The sequence below is a fragment of the Alligator mississippiensis genome, chromosome 2, assembly GCF_030867095.1.
Source record: "Alligator mississippiensis isolate rAllMis1 chromosome 2, rAllMis1, whole genome shotgun sequence".
NCBI classification, from domain to species: domain Eukaryota; kingdom Metazoa; phylum Chordata; order Crocodylia; family Alligatoridae; genus Alligator; species Alligator mississippiensis.
The window spans coordinates 162479182-162503065 of record NC_081825.1 but is presented as its reverse complement, the minus strand read 5'-3'; the positions used below and the strand labels follow the sequence as shown (position 1 = coordinate 162503065).

Sequence of the window (23884 nt, the reverse complement as noted above, 5' to 3'; positions counted from 1 at the left end):
TTATTTAGTAAATTATCTAAATATTGTTTAATACCTTCATTTAAAATGTAGTTAATATTATTAATTTCACTAATATAATCATTTATGTCACTATCGCAGCATGTGTGCAAACCATCTCATAACTGAAGGGAAATGCTAGCATGTAAAATATTCTCCGCCACACAAGGCTGAAGTTGTCACAATCTGGTAGGTTAAAGGTTTTTCAAGAACAATAAAAGATGTAAAATTTGATTTGTTGGTTCATTGTGTCCTCTACATTGCTCAAACAGAGCAAAGAGAACAGAGTCCAGCTGGAAATAGTCAGTAAAGAGTTCATCTTGTATCAAGAAACTCCCTACTGGCATTAAGACAGCACACCTTGCTTTGGGATCAGTCACCCACTTTATTGTAGGGACAGGTCAGTAGCAAAGCATTGCTCAGATCCTGAGCATCTCTGACTGACCTCTTGTGCTACATGCGGCACTCACAGCACTGGGTCCAGCCTCCTTATGCCACATGCAGCACACACCAGACTAGATCCATCCACAAACAGTGCACCAGGTCAGTCCAAAACCCAAAGGTCGGATCATAGGGCTACACAGGTGCTTCCAGGCCATATCTTAGCTATCCTTGAGTTATAGCAAGTCCTCAATGTTCTCTGTAATGCCATGACCAGACCAGCACTGAACTGTGCATCTAGAACAGTGGTTCTCAACTTTCTTAAACTCCAGGCACTCCTCAGAAAATGCCAGCTACTACCTTTCATTAGTTTCTTTATTACAGAAAAATAACAGACCAACTCTTCTGCTGCAAGGACCTCAGAAAGACCACAACAGGCAAGAATGTTTTTGAAACTATATATTCCAGCTTGAAATCTCTGGGTTTACCTTGTGAATCGTGTACGTGTTTGCACACCTACACAGTGTGTAGCAAGCCTGGGGTTCCCCCTGGAGTCTGATGTTCCTGGCAGTCAGATCTGCCTTCTGTGATCCCCAGCCTCCATAGCATTCTACCTGCCATGCCTTTGATATTAAATGTTCTGATGATTTTTGGGAGATTTCCTCCAGAGGCCAGAATATCCTTTTTAGGAGCTTCCACTCTTGGCACTGTCTCTCCAGGCCTCACTACCTTCAACACCATCTCTCTCGGGCTTATGGGCCCTCCACATAGCAGGCTGGAGAGCAAAGAAAGCTATCTCCATCTCTGAGGCTCTGGCCTCCAACCACAGTCTCTGGGCTTCTGGTACCTGCCTGTCTCTATCTCAGGACCTCTGGCAGCCTACTTTCACTGCCTTGGGGCTTCTAATTGTGGCCTCCAGTGTCTCCCATAGCCACACCCATGCCTCATGGACTTAATCAGCAGCATAAACGGAACGTGAATATTTAATTACTTATTGACCAAGCAGCCCCTTGAAGAATCTCCTTTAAACCAGATCTTCAGGGCTTTCTTCCCTTCAGATCGTGTGAGCCCCTGCCCTCCAAGTTCTGTGCAGCTTCTTCTTCTCAGAGCATGCAGAATCCTATTCCAACCCAAGCAAGATCCAGACTCCAGCTCCTACTCCTGGGCCTGGCTTATATGCATCTCTGCTCCTCCTCTTCTTGTTCATGTGACTTGGAGCTCCTTTAAGAGGGAACAGTAGGTTCCTATTATCCTAACTGGTTCAATTAGCAGGCTACCCTGACTACCCTCTGCTGCAGTCCTGCTTCCCTCAATCAACTGCCTGTGGCCATGCTCCAGCAGCCTGCTATTCACATTCTATAGGCTTCAGCTCTTTTAGCCCCACTGTTTGGTGCCACACTCTCTAGCAAGCTTCAGGCAGTACCCCTCATGGCACTAAGGGGTCTGGCAGCCACTCCCCCTAGTGCTCTGGACCTGGCAGTGGCATGGCCCCTCTGCATTCCAAAGCCTAGTCTATATTCACAAGGGGGCTTTCTCAAAGATACTGTGACCCTCTGGCTTTCCTCTTCTCAGTAATGGGTAGGGGCCCTGTTACACAGTGTTATTATTGTGCAGTACTCTGAAACACCCTTAAAAGGATCTATAGATGATATGGTTTAACATACTATGGACCCCTGACTAGGAATCACGGATCTAGAATAACCACCATGACGGTGGTTGCAAAAAACAAAACTCAGCTCCAATGGAGAACTGATGCTATGGCACCAGTTAGCTATTCTAAATTAAATAGGTCATGGAAAAGGGGAGTTTTAAGGAAAAAAGTGAGAACTCCATAAACTTTGAGGAGGCATGAGTTGAGGGGATGCAAGGTAGTACAAATGTGAGAAGTGAGCAAATGAGCAGTAATGAATAATGTTCATGAGCAAAGAAAAAGAATAGGATTTAAAAATACAGTGCTGTGTTCTGCTTGTGACCTTATCTCAAAAAGAAGAAAGAAAGAAAAGATCAGAGACAGGCAAAAAAAGCAATTAATAAGGCATGGGAAGACTGAAAATGTTCAGAGTGTTTAATTTAGAAAAAAAATGATGGGGAGGGAGCATGATCGAGGACAGCAGGAGAAAAGAAAGTCAAACACACTTCTTGGTCCTTTCATACAGAAACAAATTTTAAAATGATAAATTAAATAAATCGTTTCTACAATGCCTACATAAACAGGGAAAATCCCTGTGAAATCAAGATATTCAGCAAAGTGTCTGGCAAGATTCTAAAAAAGATTAACTTGTAGATGCATTTTGCAAACTTGTGCAATTACATTAATAAGAAACATTATAAGTATTGCATGTCCTTCTGCTTCAGGGTAGAACAGCCCCCCTTCACTTGCCCATACACACACAATGAAACCTGCACTGTGACCATGAGATCCCACAAATAAAGCACTAATCACAGCAGTCTGCACTTTTCTCTGAAGTCACTGACACTGGCCAATGTCAAAAGTAAAATATTTTGGCCCTCCTGAACACTTATAATAGTATTCTGCAAGCACAGTCAGTAAACAACTGCTTTATGAAAGAATACACCAAAATGAGGAAATACTTTTCTTCTAAGAAACTAGATTTGGTTTTCAGAAATTGTAGTTTTCATATCAGCCTTCACTGGAATGAAACAACCTCTGCTCATAGCTTTACTGGTGCCACCCCACACCTTCACCAGATCAGTGTCAAGCTGTAGCAGCACGCTATACAGCCACCCCCACTCTCCCACCCCCACTTCCTTTTGGTAGCCAAATTGGGTAGTCACATTGCAAAACACAGAAAGCAATAGGACACATAGGGCATGTCCAGATGGGTGAGAACATGCGTTTCCCCAGGGACAAGTAGCAGCGGCACACCTTGTGCCACTCCTACTTGTCCCCTGGGAACGCCTGTGTCGCATGCTCTCTGGCTCACAGCAGGTTACCCCAGGTGGGGTAGGGGAGGCTGGAACCATCAACTGTGCTGGCTCCCCGCTTACCTGGGGTCGTGGAGGCCTCCAGGAGCTGCAGCCACAGTGGTCCTGCAGCAGGAAGCCTGGCTGGTAGCTGGAGTGTGGCTCTAGTCAGCCGGGCTCCAGTTTTGGGTGGCATACACTGGCACCCTGTACACCACCCCACATTATTTTGGCATGGGGTTTTTTTTGACCATGCGAGATCCCAGGGTCAACCCGCACCTCTCCCCCGTGCTGCAAAATAGCAGTGCAGGGGGATGCTTGCATGTGCAATACGTGACACCGCAGATGGGTTTACAGCGTGGAATATTGCACGTCCACCCTTGTCTGGACATGCCTGTAGAGGTAAGAGACAGGTTCAGGGAAAGGCAGGAGTTCCCATATGGAGAAGTATTAAATCAGCAGGAAATGCTGAGTGGCAAGAAGGCAATCCTGCCTGTTCACTTGAGCCCAAGGATGACACTTTTTGTTACACAAATACAGTTTCTGAGTAAAACCTTGAGAACACTGGACATTTTCAATTAACCTGTATATGTATTCTGCAAACACACACAATTACATCAGACAGTAAGGAATGTTACAAGAGTTGCAAGTCCTTCTATTTTGGGACAAAACAACACTCCCCTCTCCCCCTCCCCCGCAGTGAAACCACTGTGACCATATAATCCAACAAGTGCTAACTTCAGCCCTATTTGCACCTTCATCAGAAGTCACTGCTACCAGCCATTGGCAGCAGCAAAGATTTTGGTCCTCTTTATTATAGTAGTACTTTTCAAGCAGATTCAGTAAACAGACGTTTTGTGAAAGCATAAACCAAAATGAAGAAATACCCATTTCACTTATGCTGCACAATGCTACCTGCATACTGAATAAATATCCTGCAGCAGTAACAGTACCATATTTACTCAAATATAAGATGACCCTGATTATATGACAACCCCCACCCCCCCACACCAATAATTAGATTGTACATATGGAACATTTATCAATTTAATATAATTTTCCATGTAGAGAATCTAATTATTGGAGGTTTGTCTTGAATTTGTCCTCCTCCTCCCACTGCTTCAACAGGGAAAATAAATCGGGGGGGGGGGGGGGCAGATAACCCCCTTACCCTCTATAATTTAGTGGTTCTCAGCCCAGGATGCTGAAAGAACCTGCTATGGATACCCACCCCTCCTTATCTTAGCCCCCAGCACTCCCAACATGCTGCATGTGCACCCCAGCACCTTGTTCCTGCAGGCTGGGCATCCTGGACTCTCCCTTATAGCACAAGGTATCAATATTAACAGCATGTTAATTAATACTAGATTATAAGGCTTATATTACAGTATTCATCAGTTATTTATATTAGCTTTTTAATGGGCGCCATTCAATTCCGAAAAGTTTTGAAGGGGTGCCTTAAGTCTAACAAGGTTGAGAACTGCTATCACCAGGCTTAAATGACAAACATATGAGCAAGATGAAGATCCTGGGCCAAAATGAAGAGCTGCTATTCCAAAGTATTTTAATTATTATCTTTTCCAATTAGCATTAACACTATTAGAAGATTTTTATTAAAATAACCATAATAGAAGAGATTTTGTTTCTTAAATTACCTTGTTGAATAATACTGGTCACAATGGAGAGGTATTCCTCAGGATCTTGATCAGTAGAGATCTCCCAGGTACTTTGGTCTAAGGTCAGTATTTCATAGAGAATGTCTGAATTGTGCACCCCACAAAGCAGAATCACAACCTTATCTGGTGGTTCAAGAACCTGGTCCAGGAAATGGCTTCTTGTCTGATTGAGACATTTTAGAAGTCCATTGGATAATATCAGCAGTTTGCATTTATAACAGGATAAACAGCACAATTCAATATGTTCAAGAGATGAAACTTCTAAATTGTAAAGTAAGATTCCTTCTTCCTTTACTATGTGTTTGAAAAGAGATTTTAAATACAGAGCCCATTCTTCTGCCTCTTCTTCATAAATCACGAGAATGTCCTTTGCATTTTCTGTAGGAAAGAAAATATTTTTTAGTATTATACTCCAATATCAGCAGCAGGTATGTCAGACATACTAACATGCTAGATGTAAGAATCATGCGCTCCTTTTCATTATAATCAGAGGGTTTTTCAGGAAAAAGGCCCAATAGTTATCCCTGGACAACAATATCTTCTGTTCATTAGGTACAACAATATTGTTAACAAGGGTGCTTATTTGGAGGTCATTTCATAAAAGGTATCAAACATCTCACTAGATAGTCCCTTCTTATGGTCTCTAATAACATATGATATTCTCCAGTAATAAAAGCAACAGCTATCAGAATGACTGCAAATGACATTACAGAATAAATGTCAATACATTCACATATTTTACTCACTAGTGTATTTTTGGTTAAGAAGAATAGGATTTTTGATGGATTGGAATATTTGACATTCCACATTTGAATTTCTTTAAAAATAATAAAATATTATTACGAAGCTAATAGTTCAGTATCTTTGGAGTTTTGCTACAGTTTAAGAAGCAAAGTGTAATCCTAAATCACACAGAAAACGACATTGCCATACTTCTGCTGGGATTATTACAAATGGCAGGATGCTATAACAACACTGATTTATTGATCAGTAAGAACTAGTATAACTAGGGGTAGGTGAGTAGGACACCAGCACCAGGCACTGATTTGCAGGGAAGATGCCACGGGGCCTGGTACCACCTCTCCTTGTCCTGCACACTGAGATTGGACCCCAGGGGCCTAGTGCTGCCCCTTCCTGCCCCTCCACACTGGGGATAGGCCCTGGGATCTGGTGCCACCCTGTCAGGCCCTGTCCACTAGGATCAGGTACCCATCCAGCACACAGGGCGCAGGACTCCCCATGGGTCTGGAAATCTGGCATCAGGAGAACACTGCCACTGCTCCCTTTCTGCCAAATTTCTGGACCTATAAGGAGCCTTGCAAGCTGGATGACAAGCCACCATGGGCTAGATTTGGCCTACAGACCGAAAGTTGAGTGCTCCTACTGCAGACTGTTATAAAGACTGCCCTAAGAGTAAGTGTCACAAAGGTCATCACAGCTAGATTCAAGGAACAGCAAGAGGTTGCACACTTTTAGCTTTGTAACATATGATTGCATACGAGGGATTACGTTCCGCTCTTCACTGGAACGGTGTAAATCTGAAGTAACAACATTGACTTTAATGACTTTTGCTCTTCCTTTGCACCATTTTTGTGTGATCAAACCGTGCTTCAATCAATTCAATACATTATATTCGTTTAAAGATTTCAGTCTTGGATTTCTCTTAACAAACTTATGCAAACTTATTTGTTTCTGAATTGTAAAATAAACAAAGCATAGACATTTTGCATTCTTTATACTTATATGATAGTTCCTGCATAACAGGACACACCAGTAATACATAATAATCACTAAGTATAGAACCCAGAAGCCATAAATGAAACACTCTCTATCATATCCATACAGTGAAAAAATTAAATTAAGCATTGTATATGTTCTTTCCAATCCATTATGTGATAAAGATTATTTAGAGTTCATTGGGTAAAAAATTCCAATGTTTATCTTACTGACCAGTTACTAACGTAACAGCACCTCACAATCATAAAGAGAATGGCAAATTAAGAGATTGTATACTATGGCTGTGTGAAATGGCTGTGTTTTGATTTGGTTTCAGATTCGGCCATTTCAGAGGACAGCAATTCATTTTGGTGTTTTGGATCACTGTCCTGTTTCATTCTGGCTGAATGTTTCAGAGCCGAATCTCCTCCGAATCTGTTTCAAACAGGCTGCAAAGGAAGCTTTGCACAGCCGTACTGCCCAGCTGGGCGGGGCTTGGGGCTGCAGGGCCCCAGCGAGGAGCAGGATGGGTCTGGGGGTGGCTCATCCAGGGGAGGGCCGCTGACCTCCACACAGGCAAGGAGATCCCCATGCAGATCTCCAGTCCCTGTCATGCCGGGTCGCGGGGGAGGGAAGCAGCACAGAGCAGCAAGCAAGCCTGCTGGTCTCTGCTGGGTGACTTGGTCCATGCTCCGGGTCTCCTCACCACCGCTGCCTGCTCCACACTGCTCCGCCAACGTGGGGCTGCACAGGGCAGGCAGTGGTAGCGAGGAGGCCCTGGCATGGATCTCTGCTCCCTGCGGAGCCAGGTCGTGCAGCAGGGATTCCCCAGCTCCCAGTTCGATTTCCCCAGCTCGTCCTGGAGGGCATGGGCCCCCCAATCTGAGCGGTGGGTTTCAGTAGTCTTCTGCTACAGGCTGGGGCCAGCAGCAGCACTGCAGTCTTCGTAGCGCTCAATGCAGGCTCCACCAAGCGGCTGCCACTGGCCACAGCCTGCAGCAGCAGCCTGCTGAAACCCCGTGCGCAGATCAGGAGCCTGTGCCCCCGAGGAAGAGCTGGGGAAATGAGGGCTGAGGGAAGCAATCAGGGAGCTGGGAAACTGAACCAGGAACTAGATATCAATATCAGAGCAGTCCTTCCCCCACTCTTTCCCCTCCCTCTTAGTTTTTGTTTTCCTGTAAGCCCACTCTGAAACACCTCTCTGCAGTGTACAACTGATCAGTGGTTTTTGGAAATCAAGCCACCTGGAAATTCACATCATCCTTTAAAACATGTTCTGCCGTTTGGAAACCTACAGTTCTGCACTATACAGCCACTACAGAATTCTAAGTTGAACAACACTGGACTGCTACTCTCTCCCACTATAAACCAAAGGATTTAAATTTGCCAAAATATATGTGAAAAAGTTCCTATTTTTACCATGGTAAAAACATTAAATCAACTTTATATAAGATGGCTGCCTTCACCAATATTTTAAAATACAACTGTACACAGTTTTCTTGCTGTTGTCAACTCTGAATTCATTTTATTTTTATAACATTGTGGTAAGCAAAATGGCTGCAGTTTTCTAATATCATATTTACTCAAACCCAAGGGCCTTGTTACATATCAATGTTAGGCGGTCCTGGAGCTCTTAACCCCTGGATTGTCATTAACACCTGAAATTAATTTTAAGCTCACTTTAGGTGGCTTAAAGTTATGCCACTCCAGAGCAGGTTTTTCTCTGATCTGTGTTACCCAACTCATGTTCCATTAATGTGTGGCCACACTCCACAGATGAGCCACACAAGTTACAGTTCTCCAGCATCCCAGGATTCAATTTCTCTTCCCCACCCTCCTGTTCTGTGCGGACAAAATTTCCACCCCCTGAACTCTACTGCCCAGGGAGCACTTCTGACACCTAGCCAACTCTCCCTCCTGCTCCCAGGGGTCTGACCTTCCCACTCCCACCCCCAACCCCTGGGGTGCGCCACCATGCAAACAGCTTGCAGAGTACATGCCAGCTAGCCAGCAAACAGGGCATGGATGGGTCCAGGAGTAGGATCTAGGGAGTGGGAGAGAACAAGGTAGGGGGCTGGCTCCGGTCCCTATAAACTGACGCTTCCTTCCTGGGCCAGGGTCAGTAGCTCCCCCAAAAGCACCTCCCCTCACTGCTCCTACCTCCCAGCCACCCCAGGAAGAAAGACCAGCATCCTCCCAAACCTCAATCTCAATCCCAGTTTATTAAAACACAAGAACTTCTTTAAATTTACTTCTTTATTTCTTTTCAAATTCTTCTTTTTTTTTTTCACTTTTATTTTATCTTTCAGTGACTGACTTCCTTCATTTCACCACCCTTCCTCCACCCACATTTCTTTTCTACCTCCCATTTCATTACCCACCCCCATTCTGTTAACTCATAGTGGCAACTTACAGCTGTAGCTCCTAGTCAGGTCCCTGCTTGCCAGAGCTCTGTAGTGGCAAGTCATAGCTGTGCAGGTAGGGGACAGTCAGAGGTTTTTAGCTTTAAGGTATGACTGCTTCAAACTTGAGCTAGCACTAACGCTGACAACATTTGAGCAGCTCAAAGTGCAACATGTAACAAAGCCCCAAGACAAGGTTTCTTTCCTCAATCAGCACGGGAATAAAAAAGCCTCTTCTTGGATTTGAGTGCCAACCTGGGGCAGGTGGTGGCTCTGCTCCAGCTTTGGCCCTGGACTCAAGACTGAAGCTGAGCTACTACCTGCCCCAGGCCAGAATGGCCCTAACCCCTTGACCCTGGTGCCTGTGCTTGCCCTTCCACCTCCTGCCTCCCTCATCCCCTATTCCTGTCCTCCAAGCTAACTCCTCCCCTCCTTACCGTCTGCTCTAGCTCTGGTCTTTCCAGTCACTCACCCCTGATGCAAATTTCTCCACCACAGCAGTAGAAGGGACAAATTTAAGAAAACCTTCCACTAATTTTCCATTATAGAATCTACCTGTTGCTACAACAGCATCTTAAATTTGAAGTCATCTTGGATTCAGGTAAATATGATAGCATGCTATCATTTACAGAGCATTGTCTCAATTTTTTAAAGTTGGACAAAGGAAATATGGAGAAAATAATGTCAGGAGGCAGTTTCCTCCAAGTTCCAGAAGACAAACTGAAACCAATTAATAGATTTTTAAGTTCAGATGTATCAATTATGATCAGTTACTCCAACAGCTCCTGAATTAAACACTACGGAATAATTTCTGTATTAAGCCAGTAACTTCTGTATCAGCCACATTATATCTTTTAGGAAGCCAGCCACTCTTGATTTGAAGACTTCATGTGACAGAAATTATATAAATTATTCCACTGGTTATTTATTTTCACCATTAAGAACCTACCACCCCTTTGCTTTTTTCCCCCTCAATTTGTTAAGCTCTAGCTATGAGATCTTATTCTGCCTTTTTTTTTCCTGCATGTTTAAGGAGCCTTTTATAGTCAGAAATCTCTACCCCATCTTGCTGCTTATAGCCTTCCCTTATGTAAAAGGATTCTCAGGAAAAGCGTAGGTACAGGGGGGACCTGGTGGCTGCCTATAAGTATATAAGGGATGTACATCAGGATCTGGGGGAACACCTGTTCACCAGAGCGCCCCAAGGGATAACAAGATCAAACAGTCACAAACTCCTCCAAGATGATCTCATAGGGATATCGAGACCTGGTGGGACTCCACCTATGACTGGGCCACAGGTATAGATGGCTATACCATTTACAGGAGAGATTGTGTAGCTAAAAGGGGTGGGGGTGTAGCTCTCTATGTAAGGAAAACTACACATCCCCGCAAATTGACACTGGCACCCAGGGAGGATGACTGGAGTGCCTCTGGGTTAAAATATATGGGGAACGTGGCACAGGGGACACCATGGGAGGAGTCTACTACAGACCTCCTAACCAGAAACAATAGCTGGACCAGGAATTCACCAAGGACCTGCCTGAGACTGCACACTCTTGGTGCATGGTTGACATGGGAAACTAACTACCCGGACATGTCATGGGAAGGGCACTCAGCCAAACCCAATCAGTCGCAAAGCTTCCTCATGTGCATGGACGAGCTCTACCTAACTCAAGAAGTCTATGGCTGACAAGAGGTAAAGCGTTACTGGACTTGGTACTGACCAAGGAGGATGATGTAGTCAGAGACCTAGGAATCAATGGAAAGCTGGGTGATAGTGACCATGAGCTGATCACCTTCACTATCCATTGCAAAACTGGGAAGTCAGTCAGCAATGCTGAAGTCCTCAACTTCAGGAAAGCTGACCCTGACAACCTCAGGAAGCTCACTGTTGAGGCCCTAAAGGACCACGACTCACCAGGAAGAGGTGTCTATGAGGAGTGGTTGCTCCTCAAGGGAGCGATTCTGACAGCACAAGGACTGTCCATCCCAACTCAGAGAAAAGGTAGCAAAAGGGCACAGCAACATCCTTGGCTTAGCAGGGAACCCGAGGACCTCCTATGCCTAAAAAGTGAGACTTATAAAGGATAGAAGGCTGGAATCACCACCAAGAGTACTCAGCACTGGTCCGTGCCTGCAGGGAGCGGACCAGGAAAGCCAAGGCTGTAAACGAACTCCATCTGGCCTCACATATCAAAGAAAATAAAAAGTCCTTTTTTAGATTTGTAGGGAGTCAGAAAAAAACAAGGGTAACATTGGACCCCTGCTGAACCAAATGGGACAGCTGATAACTGACACCCAGGAAAAAGCCAATCTGCTTAATGGGTACTTCACATCAGTCTTTCAACTGCCCAAAGGGACCGCCCTGCCTAGCATGATGTGGGACAGCCAGGGTGAGGGTGTATTTATACCCAGCATCAGTGTAGACCTTGTAAAGGAACACCTTGAGAGGCTGGACACCTTCAAGTCAGCTGACCCTGACGGATGACACCCTAGAGTACTCAAGGAGCTGGCAGGTGTCATAGCCCAGTCACTAGCAAAAATATTAAAAAACTCGTGGTGCTCAGGTGAAGTACCTGAAGACTGGAAGAAGGCCAATGTGGTACCCATCTTCAAGAAAGGACAAAAAGTAGATCCCAGGAATTACAGGTGAATCAGCTTGACCTCAGTAAAATTCTGCAGAAAATGATCAGAGACCCTTCTTGATAAGCTGAGGGCAACATCCTGAGGGACAGCCAGCATGGGTTTTGTCACAGGTAGGGCTTGCCTGACCAATCTCATCTTTCTATGACCGGGTGACATATCACCTGGACAAGGGAGAAGAGATTAACATCATATCTGGACTTTAAAAAAGCCTTCAATCTGGTGTCCCATGATCTCCTCATGGAAAAATTGGCCAACTGTGGCTTTGGCTACACCACAGTCTGATGGCTGGGAAATTGGCTCCAAGGTAGGACCCAGAGAGTAGATGGAAGCAAATCATTATGGTGCTCCGTGACCAGTGGTGTCCCCCAAGGCTCTGTCCTTGGACTGTTTTCTTTAACATCTTTATCAACGAGGTGGACACTGGTGTCAGAAGCACACTGGCCAAGTTCACCAATGACACTAAATTTTGGGGCACAGTGTCCACACCTGAGGATAGGCTAGTGATCCAGGCTGACTTGGATAAGCTTAGTAAGTGGGTAGATACAAACCTGATGATATTCAATACTGATAAATGCAAGGTACTCCACCTTGGGGGAAAAAAATTTTATAGGCTCAGCAGTGCTACACTTGCTAGCACCACAGCTGAAAGAGACTTGGGGGTCATGACTGACTACAAGATGAACATGAGCCACCAATATGATGTCGCAGCAAACAAAACTCTGACTAGCATCTACAGATGTTTCTCAAGTAAATCTCAGGATGTTATCCACCCTCTGTACTCAGCCTTGGTGAGGCCACAGCTGGAGTACTGCCTCCAATTCTGGGCTCCACAATTCAAGAAGGATGTCAAGAAGCTTGAGAGAGTCCAGAGGAGAGCCATGCACGTGATCAGAGGACAAGAGAATAGGCCTTACGAAGAGAGGCTGAGAGCCACTAGACTCTTCAGCCCGGAGAAACGCAGGCTCAGGGGGGACCTGGTGCCTACCTATAAGTACATAAGGGGTGTGCATCAGGATCTGGGGGAAGGTCTGTTCACCAGAGCACCCCGATGGTTAACAAGGACTAATGGCCATAAACGCCCCTAAGACCGGTTTAGGCTGGACATAAGGAAAAACTTCTTTACTGTCTGAGCCCCCAAGGCCAGGAATAGATTCCCTCCAGAAGAGGTGTAGGCACTGACTCTGGACTCATTCAAGAAATGTTTGGATGCTTATCTAGCTGGGATCCTTTCACCCTAGCTGACTTCCTGCCCCTGGGGCATGGGGCTGGATCTTCCGTGGTCCCTTCCAGCCCTAATGTCTACGAAATCTATGAAAAAATACAGCTTGAGCTTCTTAGGTCTCCCATAGTGAAGCATGATTGCCAGAACTCAACTAATTCTTGTAACTCTTCTCACCCTTTCCAGGTTTTCAACATAAGGTTCTGATGCTTACAAAAAAGTACTGTATTTACTCAAATCCAAGCCAAGGTTTTCTTTTCCTCCATTCAACATGTTAAAAAAAGCCCTTATCTCAGATTCAAAGGGGTGAGAGGTTGCTGTGGCTCTGACTCCGGCCCCAACCCAGAAGCAGCCACCTGCTCACCCCCCTTTCCATCTGCCCCTCCACCTGTTTTCCTCCTTGCCACCACCTCTGCTCCCTCCCCAATGTCTTTACTTCCCCCCAATTCCCACCACTTACCCTCCTCAGTTCCAGCCCTGCACTGGAGCATGGAACACATGGTTGCTTCAACCCCCACCCATCCAGGTAGCAGCGGCTCTGGCCCTGGGGTCAAAGTAAAGTCTGTATCTCATAAACTAAAATTTAGTACAACAGAAATATTTCATTTTTCTTCCCTCCCTGATACATTTTTAGGAGAGATTCATATTGAAGTAGTACTTTTTTGCTGCAGTTTGGTGAAAAGTGTATTATTTTGAATAAGAAGATTAGTGCTATTAAATTACCTGTATCCAGCTTTGATTTAGAGGTGGGAGGAGACTGAATGGGTTTGCTTTGATATATACATTTTTCTTTTTTTATATTTGTGCCATTCATCTGTTGCTTCCTAATATATCCTTTTCATTCCTGAATTAGTATTTTGTTAAGAGTAAATATGAGAGATACATTTGTTTCTAACATCTAACAATGTTGGCAGCAACCACAATTAAAAACAAACTGGGTGTGTGTCTACATGAGACACTCTACTGCGTACTAGACTAATCTAATGCACAGTAAAAGTGTCACTGTCTACATGTGCGCAGCAATTACTGTGCATTAGATTAGTTTAATGTGCTATTTGCTAGTACCAATATATACAAGTACATACTAGAAAAAAGGCACATTAGCTAATACGCAAAAGCACATGTATAGATAGTGGACTGGGAGCAAATTGCTCCCAATCATCCCAGGCAGCAGGGGCCAGGGGAGCTGTCCTGTCTCCCAGGCAGCTGCCTCACAGCCCTGCACCCCAATCTGTATGGGCTGGGAAACTGTTCCATCTCCTGGACAGCTGCTAGAAATCTTTCCCAGCCCCCACCCTATGCAGATTGAGGCATGGGTCTGAGAGGCAGCTGCCCAGGAGCCGAGACAGGTCCCCACCCCTTCCTTGTGCAGACTAGGCCACAAGACTGGGAGGCAGCTGCCCTGGAGGTGGGACAGCTCCCCCCTGCCTGCCCCTGATGACCCATGCCAGCTTGAAGCTGGCACCCAGGGGAGCCTAGAGCTCCCCTTGGCTATCGTAGGGGAGCAGTACAGGGCAGGAGCAGCCCTGCACTGAACAATTAATTCTTTTTGGGAGCAAATTTGCTCCCAATGGGCGTACTTGTAGATGCATTCCCGGTCAAAGCTTAATGTGCCTGAATTTACTGTGCAGTAACATTTAGGCGCATTAATTGCACATATAGACACACCCACAAGTGATCAAATGGATAGCTAACTTCTACTTAGAGTCATTCAAATGTAGCCAGAATAGTTTCATTAAAATTGCAATTGTCTGTATAACTGTGAACAAATTTTTGACTATAGACAAAGGATCCTACAGGAACCTGATAAGGTAAAATAGCTTTTCTAACTATAGTGAGATTTAGCTCCCACTCAGTACAAAAGGAGACTGTTTGATAAATCACATGGTGAAATCTGGCTCCAGTGATGTTAATGGGAGTTTTGTCATTTAGTTAAGCAAATCCAGAATTTCATCTATAACACTGATCTGATACAATACATTTGTAGTTTCTTTTTACTCAGGTTGAGTCTATTTCTCAGTTATGAGAGGTTCTAATCTCTTCACCAGTTTCAGAAGCCATCCAGGCACAAGATCAATTTGTCGGGACCCAGGGCAGCCGGCCAGCAGCTCTCCCTGACTCCCACCCGGGCAGATAAGGGTCCGGGGCCTTAGAAGGCCGTCAGGCGGGTACTTGTGATGCTTGGAGTGGAATTAATTAGGCGGACGCTTATCGGTTGCAAAGCAAGATTATTTACTCACGCTGTCAAGGTGGTGAAAGACGGAGGTCAAAGATATTTGGTTAGTTACAGCTTAAGGTTTGTAGGTCGGTCTGCATAAGAGTTTGGTGGTCGGGCAGAAGGTCGGGCCCGCAGGTCGTCGATTTACGTCTGAGAATTGGGTCGAGACGGGGGAAACTGACAAGTGATCAATTTGCCAGTTACTCTCACACATACATTCAGAGGTTTTTTAGGTGTGTGCGCGGAGGTCTCCCACTTCACGGAAGTGAAGACGGGTTTTATTTGTGTAATAGCCAATTGGTTTTTGCCACGTCATAAATATAATTAGAATCGCCAATTATCTAGCGGTCTTCACTAGGGTGTTATCATAGGGTTACTCCTTGTTTTCTTTGACCAATTATAATGATTTATGTACAGCACAGAAGGCTAAGTTCTATCTCTGTTAGTGGTGCAGCAATAAATTTCTTTTTGACATGCGCAGCAAAAAAGCGGTTACTGGCAAAAACTTTTGTTAACCCTCAGTTAACTTAGTGCAGAAAAAAACTGTTTTGAATGGTTTTACTTGCTTGTGACATGGGCACTGCTTAATTTGGTTGTGACATGCCCCCTTGCCCATGGCACAGCAAGTTACATCATGTTTATGTACAGACCATTTTCGTCATCATTGTTAGTGTTTGGCAAGCGGGTGTATACAAAAGCAAAAAGAGTGGTTAACTTCATTTTGAGATATTGTAAAATCTAACAACTAAAACACACAAATATAACAATGGCTATTATGATTAATGGTAAACGCAAGATAATCAAAGACGCCGACACTTGAATTAACTTAAACGTAGTAAACTGTAACCCTTGATTTCATGCAATCTTCTCTAATTCGATTTTTTAAGGTAACTGAGAGTGAGGTATCAAGATTAATGCCCCCTATATGGAGGGTTTTTAAAATTGTGGCTTATTATACTTGAGTTAAATCATAGCTCTGAAAACACTATTTTCCGTGCCGTTATTAGCGGCCTTTCTTCATTTCTTCTCCTGTTATCTCTCTTCCCAATCATTCCTTTTCCTCTTCTTTGAATGTACAGGTTCCTTTAGAACCTTGACTACTTGCCCCCTTCCATCATCATCTCCCTCATCTCTTTTCTCACGTTCTCTCAATCAATGTTTCTGTTCACATCCGACCTTTCTGCGACATCCCCCAAACCTTCAGACTACCAATGCTGTTCTCTTCTCAATAATTCAGAGCTTTTCACTCAAAACATTATGACTTGGCTTCACTGCGTAAAGCCTCGAACAGGCTTCAAAAAAAAACAAGTATGTACAAGATCATTAACAGGAAAAAGAAAAACCATAAAATGAGTCGTTAGTTATGTCTTTGGCCTAAAATGACAGAAGGTTTAGGACTGCGTTGGAGGTTTTGAAGTCAGCTCCGTTTGCCAAGGAACCTGTTGGTAATAGCAGGAATAGAGCGATGACCCTGCTTGTGACATATGAGAAGGCGGCCATTGTGGCGTCGACCCGGGTGTGCTGTAGGTTGGTGCTCGGTGATTCTCGCGATCAGGCAGTTACAGATTGCCGCTTCGTCACCGCTGGGCTTGTAAGGGGATAAAACAAATGAACAGACAAACAAACAAAGAAAATTAAAAGCAATAAAATTGTTTTTGTATATCTACGAGCATAATGTCATAGAGGTTGGAATAGTTCATAGATGCCCCCTTCGAGTAGTTGCTTGTTGGGGCAGGCTGCGGTGTTATCTGGAGTGCGCTGCTAGGCGTGGGTGCCTCCGGGGCCCAGACTGGTTGGCGGGATCGGTCGAGGTTGGTAGCCTAGTATATATGCCAGTTGTCGTTGTCCCACATCTCCTAGGACGTGTAGCCGTTGCTTGGTAAGCGTGAAGTAGTTTAGGAGGAACTCAAATATGGCTCTTTCCTCCAGCGTCCTCTGGAGTGGCAGTCTTGATTCTTTTCGTGAGTTGAATTGGGAATGTCTTGGCCCTTGTTGCCCGACCAGGTATGCAGTAAGGTGGCTTGGGGCGACAGCTGAGTTTGCGGTTGCTGATTTTATAAGGGCTTGTAGTCGTGGAAGTTGACTTAAAAGATTTTCTGTTCGCTGAGTAACAAGCAGGTTGAGGAGAAGGTGAAGGGTGATGGTGTCCTCTTCTCCATAAATCTCTATGCATGCTTCGATGACGTCAAGGGTGGTGGTGGTGGTTGCACCCTCTGGGTTGGTTACTTGCTTGGTTATTGTTACAGGATGAGCGGCAGCTGTAGTTGTTACTGTGTCTGATGGGAGGATCGGATTTCTCGCTCGTTGCCCCCTCCCTGTGGTACGGAGGTGGGGCCGTTGGGAGCGACGTCATCTCATGGGGCGGGGTAGCTGGGTGGAGTCTCGCCTGTTCTTCTGTGGCTCCGCCCTTCTTTTCCAGGTCCTCCGGGCAGCTCATATTTTTCTCGGTGCCATTTTCTGGTGGCAACGGAGGGTTTTGGCATGTTGCCATCTCCGCAGCAGCTTTGCTGACTGTAGCTGTCCCAGGGACAACGGGACTAGGGGGAGTACCCGGCCCAGGGCCAGGGGAAACACTTACGTATGCTCTGCAGGAGAGGGGAGCAGCGGCGGCGTGCAGGCCGGGGAACCACCCGCACGGCTTGTTAGCCGCGCTTTCATACGGCTGAGGCGGAGCGACATCAGCGAGAGGCGCCGCTCAGCGGAAATAAAAGGCAGCCCCGAGGAGAGAGGGGGCGCACGGCGGGAGGACGCGGAGCCCGGGAGGAAGCCCGGGAGTGTAACCGGGCCCCCGCAAGGGGCTTTGACCGTGGGCCGAACAGGCTGCAGCTGCGCCAGGAACAATGGAGGCGGGGAGAGCCGCGCCGCCGGAGAAGAGCGGCGAAACTGACGAGGGAGCCGGCAGAAGCCCCGAGGAGGAGCCCAGAGAGAGGGCCAGCTGGATCCACCGGTGAGGTAACGGGGGATGAGCTGGCAGAGGCTCCGGGGAGCCGGCGGGAGACTCCGGTGAAGGAACCGGATTGGAGCCGGTGGGAGTTCCGGTGAGGGAACCGGGATAGAGCCGGAGGGAACCCCGGTGAGGGAACCAGGGAAGACCGGGCAGAGGCCCCGGCGGGGGTCGGGGAAGAGAGCCGCCAAGGGCGGAGAGGGCCCTCGACGCCCAGTCCTCGTCCAGGGACGAGGGACGAAAGGTCCACGACGCAAGGTGGCGTTGGCAGGGGTGTAGGGGAGGTCGGAGCCCCGTGTGAGCCCGCCCAGGGGCGCTTCAGCGCTGGAGGCCGCAGCAGGGGGGACACCCCTGCGACAGGCCCAGCCGCGACCACGGTCGGCGAGTTCCAGGGACGCCCCAGCAAGAGCAGGGCAGGCCCGGTCAGCCGCCCACTCAAGAGTTGCCCGGGAGCACCTCCTGGAACAGAGGCGGGCACAACGTGGTGGAAGCAGTGGGATCATGGAGAACCCCGACCTGGTGACTTACGCCGACATGCAGGCCCCGGCTATAGGCCCCATTGATATGCACGGGCAGAACTTGCAACTGCTGACCCAGATTCTGGGCTCCCAGCAACAGATGTTGGACCAGCAACAAGAATGGCGCCAGCACAGCCTGGCATCCTTTAAGATGCCCAAGATGACCAAAGAGGATGACCCGGAGGCGTATATTGAGGCCTTTGAACGGCATGCCCTCGTGATAGGGTTGGATAAGAGATACTGGGCCAGCCAGCTGGGGGCCTTAGTAGTGGGCAAGGCCCAAGCCGCGTATCGGGCCCTGTCGAGGGAGGATGCCCTGGACTACGAGTCCGTGAAGGAAGCCATCTTACATCGCTTAGAGATCAACCCCGAGCACTACCGGCGACGATTCAGAGCTAAGAAGGGCCCCGAAATAAGACAGCCGAGAGTGTTATTACAACAGTTGCATGACTTGCTGGATAAGTGGGTGAGCCCAGCGGGGCAGGACCGGGAGGCACTCGCCGACCAGATCGTCCTGGAGCAGTTCCAGAACGACTTAGAGGAGCGGACGCAACGATGGGTCCGGCAGCACACCCCCCAGAATTGTGAGGAAGCTCTGAGGTTGGCCGAAGCTTTCTCTGCCTCAGAGGCATATTACCCCGGGGAGAGAAGGAGCCAGGGACCCTCGGTGGTGGCCCCATGAGAACCGGAACGCAGACGTCCACCCGACCGAGGGACTCCCAGGGATACGGTGTGCTTCCGGTGAGGGCAGAAGGGCCATTTTTCCAGAGAATGCCTGTGGCAGGCCACGGAACGGTGGGCCCTGGATAACCAAACAAGAGCCCCAGCGGAGCGGTGGTGAGGCCAAAACCTCGGCGAGCCTATGGACTGCAGTTATGTGGGCAGCGGAGGGAACGCGGCTTGGAAGCGCCCAGTTGTCACAGCGTGGGTGGAAGGCCACCCTGTGCAAGCTACCTTGGATTTAGGATGTGCTCAATCCCTCATCAGGGAGGATTTGATGCCACCGCACGGTCGGAGGACAGCGGCCCCCATGAGAATTGCCTGCCTCCATGGGGATGCGAAGCAGACCGAGCACCAATGGGTCCGCCTACGGGTAATGGAACATCAGGGAGAACTCCTGGTGGGCGCGGTGCCCCAGTTAGCCTGTGAAATGCTCCTGGGGCGCGACTGGGCACCAATATATGACGTCCTGGACAGGGTAAGGGACGCAGAAGCAGCCCGGAAAAGGATCCAGAACCAAGAGGGCTGGTTGGGCGAGCTGGAAGAAGACGAAGGGCCAACCGATGAAACGAATATGTTGGACCTCGACAATCTCACAAGTAGTCTCCTGTTCCGTGACGCCCAGGAAAAGGATCCGGAGATTGGGGCGCTCCGAGAGCAGGCCCAGGGTACCCAGAGGGCCCCTACGTCGGCACTAGAAGGACGAGCCCACTTCGAGGTAAGGGATCGACTCCTGTACTGCCTACAGGGGGGAGGAGGTCGAGGGCCCGCAGCTAGTGGTGCCCGCCCAATTCTGCCAGGCTATCTGGCAGTTGGCGCATGTGAGCCCCGTAGGGGGGCATCTAGGCTGAGACAAAACCCTCGCGAAGGTGAGCAGATGGTTTTTTTGGCTGGGGATGAGGGAGGAAGTAGCCCGCCGGTGTGCGGCCTGCCCCATTTGTCAAAAGACAAGAACCAAACGCCCTCCTTGGGCCCCCCTCCAGTCCATGCCTATTATTACCACCCCGTTCGCGAAAATCGCATTAGACGTCGTGGGCCCTGTGCCCCGCAGTAGCTCGGGTCACCGATATATTCTAGTTATCGTGGATTATGCCACCCGATACCCGGAGGCAATCCCCCTGCGAACGGTGATGGCACCGCATATCGCGGAGGAGCTAATAAATTGGATAACCCAAGTGGGGATCCCACAAGAAATCCTGACAGACCAGGGGAAGAATTTCATGTCGGGGTTTTTAAGATCGGTATGCCGGACCCTTCAGATAAAGCAGCTCCGCACCTCGGTCTACCATCCCCAGACCAACGGGCTGGTAGAACGCCTTAACAGAACCATAAAGCGGGCATTGCGCCGGTGCATACAGGGGGATCCCCGGAAATGGAACCTCCTCCTCCCCCTAATACTATTCACTCTCAGGGACACCCCCCAAGAATCCACAAAGTTTTCACCGTTCGAGCTGGTATTGGGGCATCGCCCGCGGAGCCTATTACAGGTCCTAAGAGAAGGATGGGAGCGAGGAGAAGGACCCTCCCAGGAGCCGAGGACCTACCAGCAGACGTTTCAACAGAGGATCAGATTGGCCCAGGACCTGGCCCATGAGAACCTCAGGGAAGCCCAAGCCCGCCAAAAGGGCCAGTATGATCACCGGGCCAAGGAGCGAGAATTCAAACCGGGGCAGAGGGTCCTGGTATTGCTCCCTACATCCACCAGTAAGCTCCTAACGCAGTGGCAAGGGCCGTTTGAGATCCTCCGCCGGGTGGGGCCTGTAGATTATGAGGTTCACAGACCCGGACACCTCCGGGAGAAGCAGATCTACCACGTGAAACTCCTGCGGGAATGGCAGGATCCCGAGGGATGGGCAGCCTTTTCCGAGGCTGAGGACGAAGAACTAGGCCCCCAAGGGCCACAGAGAGGGATGGAGCCTGCTCCAGAAAGTACCCCAGTCAGGCTGGGGGAGGAATTAACTCTGGCACAACAGCGAGAGGCCCGAACCCTGATAGATGAATTCAGAGGGGTCTTTCGTAAAGAGCCCGGCTGGGTTCAGAATGCGTGCCACACCATAAAAACACCCCCTGGGGCAATAGTGAGGGAGAGATGGCGACCCATTCCCCACCATCTCCTGGAAACAATCCGCAAAGAGGTTGAGTCCATGTTGCAGCTAGGAGTTATCCGGCCTTCCAGAAGTCCCTGGACAAGCCCCTTGGTACCTGTGCGTAAGCCGGACGGATCATTAAGACTGTGCGTGGACTACCGGCGCTTGAACGCCTTGGCGGTCTTTGATGCATTCCCCATGCCCCACGTGGCAGAGCTGGTGGAAAGGATAGGAGATGCACAGTATATATTGACCCTTGACATGGCCAAGGGATATTGGCAGATTCCAGTAGCCAAGAGAGACCAGCAGAAAACGGCGTTCGGCACCCCGTGGGGGCTGTACAAATTTGTTAGGATGCCTTTTGGATTGCACGGCGCCGCCGCAACATTCCAACAGTTGATGGATCAAATCCTGGTGCCCCACACCGAATATGCGGCCGCGTATATAGATGACATCATCATATACACCCGGACGTGGGAACAACACAAGGGAGCCCTTCGGGCCATCCTCACAGGGTTGAGACGCGTCGGCCTAACCGCAAATCCTCGGAGGTGCGCTTTTGCGCAGAAAGAAACAAAATATTTAGGGTTCTTGGTCGGCAGGGGCACAATTAAACCTTTGGCCGACAAAGTAGAAATTATCCGAAACTTCACGGCCCCACAAGATTGTCGCCAGTTATGGTCCTTCCTGGGACTAACCAACTATTATAGGCGGTTCGTACCCCATTTCACAGAGTTAGCAGCACCCCTGTCGGGGGCCCTCAAAGGGTGGAAAACGGGAGTAGTCAGGTGGTCGGAGGAGATGATACAAAGTTTTGAAAAGTTGAAGAGGGCATTATGCGAAGACGTCATAATTCATACCCCTGACTTTCAAAAACCCTTTATCTTGCAGACAGACACCTCGGAGACGGCGGTGGGCGCAGTCCTCACCCAAGAAGTGGGGGGGAGGCGAAAGACCTGTGGCATATGCGAGCCGCAAGCTACTGCCGGCAGAAAAAAGGTACGCCACTATTGAGCGCGAGTGCCTAGCAATTCGGTGGGCGGTGGATTACTTCAGGTACTACCTGATGGGCCGAGAATTCACCCTAGTGACGGACCACACCCCACTGAAGTGGCTAAGTACGGCCAAGTCCGATAATGCGCGGATCACCCGGTGGGCGTTAGCGCTCCAACCGTATAAGTTCCGCGTCACATACCGACCTGGGAAAACCAACACCGTGGCAGACCTCTTGTCTAGGTGTGGAAATGAAGACCAGGCCGGGGACCAAAAGGATCCAGGAAAAGGGTGGACCGATCCTACAGGTACGACCCGCAGGGGAAACAAAGCAGCGCCCCAAGGCAGTAGCTAACTGGTTTTTTAAGTTTGCATTTTCACACAGTAGGAATGACACTACGTTAATCATCTTTCCTTTGTCCCACTCAGAGCTTGCCGACTCCTTTTCGACTCCCTCCTCTCCTTCCAGCGAGAAGTAGCCACTGACGCACCCTGTCTCCGCTCCGCTTGCTTGGTGATAAGCGATGTGGACCCATAATTCATCCGTGTTATCTATGCGGCACCCCCCACTACACCAGGGGCAGTTCTTAATTAATTCCACCTCCATCACATTTTCCCTGTATTCTGTTCGTGACGCCATGTTGGGACCCAGGGCAGCCGGCCAGCAGCTCTCCCTGACTCCCACCCGGGCAGATAAGGGTCCGGGGCCTTAGAAGGCCGTCAGGCGGGTACTTGTGACGCTTGGAGTGGAATTAATTAGGTGGACGCTTATCGGTTGCAAAGCAAGATTATTTACTCACGCTGTCAAGGTGGTGAAAGACGGAGGTCAAAGATATTTGGTTAGTTACAGCTTAAGGTTCGTAGGTCGGTCTGCATAAGAGTTTGGTGGTCGGGCAGAAGGTCAGGCCCGCAGGTCGTCGATTTACGTCTGAGAATTGGGTCGAGATGGGGGAAACTGACAAGTGATCAATTTGTCAGTTACTCTCACGCATACATTCAGAGGTTTTTTAGGTGTGTGTGCGGAGGTCTCCCACTTCACGGAAGTGAAAACGGGTTTTATTTGTGTAATAGCCAATTGGTTTTTGCCACGTCATAAATTTAATTAGAATCGCCAATTATCTAGCAGTCTTCGCTAGGGTGTTATCATAGGGTTACTCCTTGTTTTCTTTGACCAATTATAATGATTTATGTACAGCACAGAAGGCTAAGTTCTATCTCTGTTAGTGGAGCAGCAATAAATTTCTTTTTGACATGCGCAGCAAAAAAGCGGTTACTGGCAAAAACCTTTGTTAACCCTTAGTTAACTTAGTGCAGAAAAAAACTGTTTTGAATGGTTTTACTTGCTTGTGATATGGGCACTGCTTAATTTGGTTGTGACACAATTAAACATTACGAGGACTGCTTACTACAACCCATTCAGTGGAAACCATAGACTCATTCTC

At 48.1% G+C, this 23884-nt stretch overlaps 1 protein-coding gene across 4 annotated transcripts in view; it reads right to left on the bottom strand.

Moving 5' to 3' along the window:
• The window catches only part of BANK1 (B cell scaffold protein with ankyrin repeats 1), a 372972-nt gene that overhangs the window by 321028 nt on the left and 28060 nt on the right, over positions 1-23884 (bottom strand). For 3 of the 4 annotated variants that reach the window (XR_009459945.1, XM_019488054.2, XM_059722344.1), the window contains exon 2: positions 4959-5357. The exons of the other annotated variant lie outside the window; for it this stretch is intronic. Coding sequence is in view for 2 of the 3 variants with exons in the window: in XM_019488054.2 (XP_019343599.1) it covers positions 4959-5357 (399 nt within the window). In the remaining variant the exon portion in view is untranslated. The remainder of the gene's footprint in view (positions 1-4958; positions 5358-23884) is intronic. 4 annotated transcript variants of the gene reach the window in all.